We start from the raw sequence: 9,933 nt of genomic DNA on the forward strand, positions 1-9,933 counted from the left end.
TTTTTTTTTTTTTTTATAACAGAAATAAAAACAGACACCGCTATGTTACTAATTGTGCCCTTAGTCTCATAAAAGATTTTTGTTCATAACATCATAGGGTATTCACAGTCATCTGCAATGAAATGGCAACAAGAGAATGATATAGAATATTCTCCTCATGATGGGATCCACACAAACGTAGCCTTTGACAAACATGCTAGCTCTGTCTTCCTCGGACACATATAACTTGGTGATTTATTTTTGTTCATACTGCGTGGTCTCCTCAGGCCGGCCCTGAAATTTATGAGGCCCTAGGCAATAAATCGTCATGAGGCCCTTAAATATAATTTTTTTAGTAAGCATAGAAGTCTCTTTAATATCAATTATGATAAATTCAAATTCAATTTCTCTATAGCTTTTAAAAAGAGAAATGGGAACTTTTAATATATATATACACACACACACACTACTTATAAATTTTAAAGAAATTTTATAAGGTTAGGAAAATATTTTATTATTATTATTATTATTATTATTATTATTATTATTATTATTTTTTGGTTAGATCTTGTCATCTTGGTAGATAGAAAAATACAACAAAATATATCACTAGGTAATAGTTTAATTATAGATCCATTATATCTTAAAAAAGAATGTAAGTTAAATGACCCACGTAATTTGGGCCTCTTATTTAGACCAATATTGCTGTTGTATTTTAAAGGGCTAGAGACCCAACCTAAAAAAAAAGGAAATATTTTGTTGAGTCTTGGGAGTTTTAATTTTTCTTTTGAAGCCCCTTCAAGTTGGAAGCCCTAGGCAACGGCCTTGATTGCCTTGGGCCAGGGCCGGCCCTAGGTCTACTGGGATGACATTGTTCCTCAGTTAATAGCAATGATATTGATAAACATCTTGCTTGTCTACGTGCTTCTTGTTTCATGGGTCCAGTTTTATTGCTGTCTTCATGATGATCAACTAGACAAATATGTACTTCTAGCAAAAATAAAGGACAAAATAAATTGTGCATATAAACAATCTTATTTTGCCACTGCATTCTATATTTCAAAATTTTCCTTTCCAGATGCTTTATGTATGTAGTTACAGAATAAGAAAATGGGCCTAAAACTTGGATCATTATAACATTTAGTATCGGCATTACACGTTTCTTGATAGAAGCATGGCAAAATATGGTCAAAAAACATATACCAAGAAAGCAATCTAGTTTGAGTGAATGTTAGAAAAAAATGAAAAAAAGAAAGAAACCAACTGCATATACATGTATATGTACACACACTGGAAAAGGAAATCATGCTTAAAAAGAAAGGCCTTACAGTAGCACTGTTGTAATATAGGTCAGGATTGGACTCCATTCTTTTATCTTTTTCCTGAATGTTACATTACATGCTTTTTTAGAACCCATAACAAAAGACAGTAATACAAAGTATAGTTAGATTTGATATATAGCCAAATAAAGGATGATACTCACAGCATGTTGGTATGCTTTTAATGATTGCAAAAGTTTGCTTTGGTCCCAAGCTCCACTCACAAAGAAGGAAGTAAGGCACGCATTGCCAAGGTTATCTGTCAACATGATTAGACAGTGTTGAAGAACCCAAAGAATACAATATACAAAATGAAGTTCGATTTAAAAATTATGAGATATTATGGAATGACACCATATGCACTCAGCTGGGTTGTATATTAGCAAAAAATGTCTAGTGATAAAAATTTTGATGATTCAAATCAATCGTGGACTATATCCTACTATTGAACAGAACCATCGGCTAACGTAGATCTAATAGACCCTTACACCAAGAGTTTCCATCCTTGACATCCAGAGTAACTGCTTCCTTTGCATGCTTCACACTTTCTTCAACAATTTCTGCCTGGTTTTCAGTACCTGGAAGGAAGACAGAAAATCAGATAAATAATATAAAGCTATAAATTACCTGTGCCATGAAAAAAAATAGCTGATATGAAAATTCTTCAGATTTGTTCTTGTACCTGAAAGAAGTATCTAAGCAAATCCATGCTACAATTTTTAAATAGATACATCACCATACCCATATTTCTACTGCTATAAACATCAAAAATGTTATCCACTTGAATAGAAAGACGAGATACTATTCTAGCAACTTGTTTATGTCATTTATTATCTTCCTATCTGAGAATTAAACAGATAATTAACAATACTCAAATTTTGTTTCAAATCAATGATTCAGTTAATCCTAGTGGGACTTATTTAGATAATTGAACGACTAGCACTTATGAGCTCATTCTGGAAGGAGAATCCTGGAATAAAGGAAATTTACTGCTGAATCAAGAATTTGAAGAAAATAAAATCCTAACTATCGGGAAATTAATAAAATACATGTTTGATTCCTTAAACATCCCCAATCCGTGTAACAAAATGTCTTTTGGGCACCCTTAGGGTGAGTAGAGGTATGTCAAATAGAACCACCTAGAATAATTCTCTTTCTACTTTACAACAAATGAAAGTTATGGTATAAAAGATGACAAAAAATCAATTTATTGATGAGAACTGAAGCCAAAAGGCAGTAATATTTTATTGTTGAGGTCTCAACTGCCTGTGTCCCCTTGTAGCCCTCTCCAAGTTCAGGAAAAGGAAAATGATCTTGGTAGGTTGACAATCAACCATCAACTTTTGTGAAAAATAGGCGAGGGTTAGCTATGGTGGAAGTCATAAAAGTAGAAGTATGTTGACAATTAAAAGTGCTGAAAATTAACAGGGGGTTTCTACGCTCTAATTGATGGGGTGGATAGAAAAAGTTAGTCAAAAACAATAGAATTAGTAAAGAAACTAGGAATACTAGGAAATGTACAGGAAAGTCAACATAACACATGAGGTTCATAAGCAGAAGAGAAGGTAAACGAGAGAACATGAGATATAAATTTTCGCACCTGACAAAGAATAAAAGTTGTATGAAGAAATGTAGAACCAAGTTTTCAGGAGAAGAACCAACTAATGCTATTAACTTGTGTGCTAAACAAGATAGATAAGGTAACAAAGAAACTGTTTAGGGATGAAACAAATAGTAGATTTGGATGGTCCCTCCTCAAGATAACAACTTTGTTCGAGGGGATTTGAATGGTAATGTGAGCAAAGGGAACTTGAGTTAATATATGGAGTGTACAGAAAATTTTAAATTCCGCAGCCAGAATGAACAACAAGACACTATTTTAGAATGACTTATGATTGTATTAGCAAATGGGGAGAAATAATGATTGTAGAATGAATTGCTGAAACTATATCAGTTGCATAGTGATCCATCTCCATACATAACAGGAGATAAATTAGCTGCAAAAGAATTATTTCGTGTGATATTTGATAGATGTAACATTAGATCAAATACAATAACAAATGATTAATATAGCTACTAGCTACCAAGTTTATTAGGAATAAGTGTTAGCTTTTCATTGGTCTTGTATTGTTCAGATGCCATGCCCTTCAAACAAATTATGCAATTCTCAAAATCCAAAACTAAAATATCATGTTAAACGAGATTCAGTGATAGACCACAAGTCCTAACAGGATTCATCAAAACCACAAAATAATATGTAGTAGTATGTGCAGAAACAAAAAAATAGCAGGAAAGCAACTTTACTCTTGCCTTGAGCCATTCTTCTTTCAAGCATTGATAACTGAGAAAGTATCCTTTTATTTGGGCCCTATTCAACACATTAAGAAATCATGCTCCCATCAGAAATTGCCAAAAGTCCAATCCTCTTTCTTTTTTGTATTCAAGAAATTACCGTAACCATGATACAGACCTTGCTTAGGGCAAGTGTATAGCAATTCTTTGCCGAAGCTAAATCGCCCTTCTTCCAAATGCAATTTCCCAAACTTAACCAAGCATCTATAAGTGATGGATTCAACTTCACCTGTAAAGCAAAATAAGTAATAACACCTAAAAAATTTCAGACAATAGAAGAAGCCTATGACATCAAAACGATAGAACCAGTTAGATACAGACCTTGCTTAGGGCAAGTGTATAGCAATTCTTTGCCGAAGCTAAATCGCCCTTCTTCCAAATGCAATTTCCCAAACTTAACCAAGCATCTATAAGTGATGGATTCAACTTCACCTGTAAAGCAAAATAAGTAATAACACCTAAAAAATTTCAGACAATAGAAGAAGCCTATGACATCAAAACGATAGAACCAGTTAAAAATAATGATAATCTACGTAAAATCAAGAAGAAAACTATTAATTTATATCCAAAAAATAAAAAAATAAACCAACCAACAAACTTATTTCTTGACTTACAGCTTTAGAGAGATGATCCTCTGCTTCTTTCTTATACTCAGGAAACACATCCAATATTTTTCCTCTCAAATACTCATAAGTTGCTCTTTGCATTGGCGATTTCCTCTTCTCTGCAACATTAATAAATAAAAAGTCGATACACATAAATACTATTAACATCAAAAAATCGTTTAATATAGTTATACCTGGAGGAATTGAATCGAGCAGTTGGAGGGCGAGAGTTGAGTCTGTGTTAAGTTTGGAGGTTTTATCATCTGGGTTAGGCGGAAAATATGTTTCCCGAATGTTGTAGAGCTCATCGGCAGCTTTTGATGCCTCAGCGAACAAATCTTGTGGGTTTACTCTTCTTTCACTGCTCATTTTTGTCGCCGATTATCAACAGCAGATACGTCTATGGTTATAGTCTATCAGAGTTTTTTTTAACGATGCTAACGTCAAATCCCTGTGTTATGAGTCTGTCTTCCATTGTTATACTGTGTCGTTTTGCTGTTGACCGGGTTGTAGTCGTAGGCCGAATAGTGGGTAGTTATTTCATGAGGAAATTAGATTGGAGACATTTTTATGTAAAAATGTATTTTTGAATAGTAAATTGATGTTAAATGTGTAGTTGAAAAATAGGAAAAAAATTTTGATTTACGTGTAATATTATTTTAATAAAGAATGTGTGATTGAAAAGAAAAGAGAGAAATGCATTTTGAAAAAAATGAATACCAAGCAGGGCCTAAATACCCTAAATATGAGGTAATTTTGAAAAATCATGTGGAAAGTTGTTATGAAGTATAAAATACTGTATTTTTAAGTATTCTACAGCTTCATATTAATTGCCAAAAAAAAAAATCACAAAACCAACTAATCTCACATACCCACTTAAGCACATTTATATACGTACATAAACCAACAAAAAACTTACNCGAATAGTGGGTAGTTATTTCATGAGGAAATTAGATTGGAGACATTTTTATGTAAAAATGTATTTTTGAATAGTAAATTGATGCTAAATGTGTAGTTGAAAAATAAGAAAAAAAATTTGATTTACGTGTAATATTATTTTAATAAAGAATGTATGATTGAAAAGAAAAGAGAGAAATACATTTTGAAAAAAATGAATACCAAGCGGGGCCTAAATACCCTAAATATGAGGTAATTTTGAAAAATCATGTGGAAAGTTGTTATGAAGTATAAAATACTGTATTTTTAAGTATTCTACAGCTTCATATTAATTGCCAAAAAAAAAATCACAAAACCAACTAATCTCACATACCCACTTAAGCACATTTATATACGTACATAAACCAACAAAAAACTTACGTTTCATTCATTCTTTAAAATGGATTTTCTTGAATCGGTGAAATCAATTGATTGAGAGCAAGAATCGCACCCAGAAAATGAAGATTTCATAATCCTTCCATTTTTCGCTGTCTTTTTCCTGTAATTCGATTTTTACTCAATGGATTTGTATTTGAGGTATCGTATTGTAGATCCTTGAATAAATTATACAAACTTATAGCTGGATACTTGTTTTTTGATATATTGGATATTATGCTTTGGATTGATGGATATGTAATTTTTTTTTTTTCAAATAATCGTTCGATGCAATCAGTTAGTCTACCGTTTTTTATGCAACAATTTGGGGATTTGACACTTCTTGTAGCCATTTTATACTTCGTCACTTTTCTTAAATTTTTGTCATTTTTTTTTTTTTTTGTATTTATCACTTTTTTTAAAATTGTCATTTTTCTTTTAGTGTTTGTAACTTTTTTTTTCATTCACCTTATTAATTTCTATCATTTTTTTTTATTGACAAACGTCAATTTTTAATAAAATTGATATTTTATGTTATTTTTTAAATTAAAAAAATGACAATTAACTTTTAAAAGTGGACATTGTGTCACTTTTTTTATTAAAAAAATGACAATTTTTTATAAAAAAGTGGCATTGTGTCACTTTTTAATATAACAAAGTATTTTTACTTGAAAAATAATTTTTAAATAATTTTTCAAAAGATCCCTAATTTTAAAGATATTTTTGTAAGTTGCCCAAAGGATATTTTTTTATATGTATTACTAGAAAACAGGGTATGAATTGGCATGTTCAAACTTTCAGAAAAGCACACGTATGTATCCAATTAATTGCTTCAATGATAAAGTGTGACTGTTTTAGAGAAAGGTCACAGAATGTCACTTTTAGAAAGGTCACAGAATGTCACTTTTACGTAAAAAAGTGACACAATGTCACTTTTTTTAAGAAAAGTAACAGAATGTCACTCTCTGCATGTGCAAACACATTGCACGCATCCATATAATTGATTCAAAGTTTTCATTTTCATATGTATTCTCAAATAACAAGGCATGAATTTGTATATTTAAACTTTCAAAAAAGCACATGTATGCATCCGAATAATTGTTCCAATAATAAAGAATGACGTTCTTGAAGAAAGGTAACGAATGTCACTTTTTCTTTGAAAAGTGACAAAATATCACTTTTTTTAGAAAGGTGACAGAATGTCACTCTTCATAATCAAACATCTTGCAAGCATCCATATAGTCAATTCAAAGTTTTCTTTTTATATGTGTTACCAAAAAACAAGGTATGAATTGGTATATTCAAACTTTCAAAAAAAAACACGTATGCATCCAATTAATTATTCCAATGATAAATGGTGACTGTTTTGGAGAAAGGTCACAAAATGTCACTTTTTCTAAGAAAAGTGACAGAATTCTACTTTCTCACCTTCTCCTATGAGCAAACACATTGCAAGTATCAATGCAATTGGTTCAAAATTTTCTTTCTCATGTGTATTACCAAAAAATATGGTTTGAATATATACATTCAAATTTCCAAAAACTCACACATGCATATCGAGCTAATTGCTCAAGAGAGATGCTGCGACTTTTTTTGAGAAAAGTGACGAAATGCCACTTTTTCACCTTCTCGTTTGAATAAACACATTGCAAGCATCAATACAATTGGTTTAAAGTTTTCTTTCTAATATGTATTACTAGAAAATAGAGCTTGAATATGTACATTCAAATTTCAAAAAACTCACACATGCATACCTAGTTAATTGCTCAAAAGAGATGCTGTGACTTTTTTTTAAAAAAGGTGACAGAACTCCACTTTCTCACCTTCTCCTTTGAGCAAACACACTGCAAGCATCAATGCAATTGGTTTAAAGTTTTCTTTCTCATATGTATTACCAGAAAATAAAGCTTAAATATGTACGTTCAAATTTCCAAAAACTCACACGTGCATACCTAACTAATTGCTTAAAAGAAATGCTATAACTTTTTTTTTTTTTAAAGTGATAGAATGCCACTTTTTTCACATTATCTTTTTGTCAAACACCTTGCAAGCATCAATATAATTGATTCAAAACTAATTTTTCATATATATTGACATAGTCCACTCAACTTAAACAATTTTATTTTTATACATGTTTCCAATCAAATTAATAACATCGTCAAAAAGAAACTTCATAAATGTTATTTATACATTATGAGATTTAAACTAAATCTAATCATGAAATTCAAAAAAAAAAAGAGATGAACAATGAGCTATAATCATGGAATTCAAAACAAAGAAATACCTGTAATTTTGTTTGTGTATTTGTCAAAGATCTCCTAGACTTTTTTTTCCAAATTTTTCAATGTTTTTGTGGATGGTTTCCTCGATTTGAAGAATGAACAAACTTTGTTTACGTATTTGTGGAAGATTTCCTCTTTTTCCTTTCAATTTTTCTTTGATTTTTTCATATTGGAGGCTGATTTATGAGGATTGTCGTGAGTTTATGTTTTGAGCGTATATTTCACGTTCAATTTTAAGTAATTACCATTTAATCCAAGTTTATAATGTTTTTTCAAAACAACCCAAAAATATAGGGTATTTTTGTAAGTACCCTTTATTTCATTTTGTTATGGGTTAGTTATTGTTTACTGGGTCAGTTGTTTATTTTCGTAAGTAATGGGCTATGCCCCATGTCGTGTAACAGGTCATTGTCCGTGGCCTATGCTATTTCAATTCAATGAAAAGATCACCATCAGTTTAATCAAATTTACAGACTTACAGGAGGCCTGGTAACCTCGAATTACTACCCATTTATTTACTTACTATTACGTAATTTTGGGGCATAACAGTGGTATCAGAGTTGCGTTTCTAGCGCCACGGTTGACGGTACTCGCCATGCTCAATTGGCTGATGCTATCGCAACCCTCAAAGGAGAGAACAACAACCTGCATGAAGAGCAAGAACGGCAAAAGGACATGTTAGCTGCAGTTCTTCAGCAAATTAGTAATTTGGCTTCTAGCTATGAACATTTGGCAGCAAATCAAAATTCAGGAAAAGGGTCTTCTAATTCTAAGGTCAGTAGCAATCCTTTGTTTGAAGGGAATGGGGGCATTCAAGCTAGATCTTTAAGACTGGATTTCCCTAAATTTGATGGTACTAATCTGGAGCAATGGACTCAAAAAACACAACAGTTTTTTGAATATTATATAACCCCAGATGACCAAAGATTACAAATAGCATTCTTTCATATGGAAGGTAAAACACTCTCATGGTGTAGCTGGCTAAAGGATTCAAGCCCAGTCCAATCCTGGGATGACTTTGTTTCACCCCTAGTAGTGACATTTGGACCCTCGGCCTATGAGGATACTGTTGGGGAATTCACTAAACTTAAACAAATTGGTACTGTTGAAGTATATCAAACACAATCTGAAATGCTATCTAACAAAATAAGTGGCTTATCTGAAGAGTTTAGAATCAATACCTTTTTGAGTGGGCTAAGAGATGACTTGAGAATCACGGTGACTATGTTTAAACCTTCCACTCTATCATCTGCTTTTGGCTTGGCAAGGTTACAAGAAGAGGAGGTGTTAATGTGTGTCAAAGGCAACATAAATAAATTCCCTACCTACCCAACCACCAACTCACATTACCCATCTAGACTCCTGATGCCAGCCCCTATACTTAGACTGCCAGCCCTACCAGATAAAACCAACCAGAAACATCAACCTTTCAACAATCCAAAAAGAACCAATATCCCCATAAAGAGAGCCAATCCCACTCAAATGCAAGAATGGAAAGGGGTAATTAGCACAAAACATCCCTACCTTTCGATGTTTTTGTGGAAAACGTCCCTATCTTTCATTTTTTGGTGGATTACACCCTTACCTTTACATTTTTTTGCGCAAAACGTCCTTCTGTCAACTCTCCGTTAAAATGCTCCGTTAAATCAAAAAGGTAATTAGCACAAAAGGTCCCTACCTTTCAAAGTTATTGTGCAAAACGTCCCTACCTTTTATTTTTTAGCATAATTAGCAGAAAAGGTCCCTACCTTTCAATATTATTGTGCAAAACGTCCCTACCTTTCATTTTTAGCATTTTCACCCCTACCTTTCACCTTTCATTGCAAAAAAGGTCATTCTCATCCATTTTTTCAATAAAATGACGATTTTACCCTCCTATTCAAATAAAACAAAAAGAAAAGATGAATTACCAACTGCAACCATAATCCTTAAATTTTTAAAAAATTACAAAAAATCATAAATTCTCAACCACCACCATTTTCACAACCTATCAAGCTGCCAACTATAAATCCACATAATACCACCTTTCGGCCACCATGCCCACCGGACTCCACCATCGTAAATGTGGTTGTTTCGGACAGATTG

General features: G+C 32.3%; 1 protein-coding gene across 2 annotated transcripts; it reads right to left on the reverse strand.

Moving 5' to 3' along the window:
* Positions 1–22: 22 nt before the first annotated feature.
* LOC111392723 (tetratricopeptide repeat protein 5-like) lies at positions 23–4,778 on the reverse strand. 2 transcript variants are annotated; one of them, XM_023018118.1, is made up of 8 exons: positions 4,450–4,778; positions 4,265–4,374; positions 3,972–4,082; positions 3,603–3,666; positions 1,787–1,876; positions 1,463–1,557; positions 1,308–1,361; positions 23–273 (listed from the first exon to the last, which is right to left on the reverse strand). In XM_023018118.1, exons 1-8 carry the CDS (start codon positions 4,622–4,624, stop codon positions 235–237), a joined length of 738 nt encoding a protein of 245 aa, XP_022873886.1. In that variant the 5' UTR covers positions 4,625–4,778; the 3' UTR covers positions 23–234. The 2 variants fall into 2 exon arrangements, with proteins under 2 accessions (XP_022873886.1, XP_022873887.1); XM_023018119.1 differs by having other exon boundaries at positions 25–273; positions 3,609–3,666; positions 4,450–4,776.
* Between the last annotated feature and the right edge of the window lie 5,155 nt (positions 4,779–9,933).

The sequence above is a fragment of the Olea europaea genome, unplaced genomic scaffold (genome assembly GCF_002742605.1).
Source record: "Olea europaea var. sylvestris unplaced genomic scaffold, O_europaea_v1 scaffold969, whole genome shotgun sequence".
In the NCBI taxonomy this organism is placed as follows: Eukaryota; Viridiplantae; Streptophyta; class Magnoliopsida; order Lamiales; family Oleaceae; genus Olea; species Olea europaea.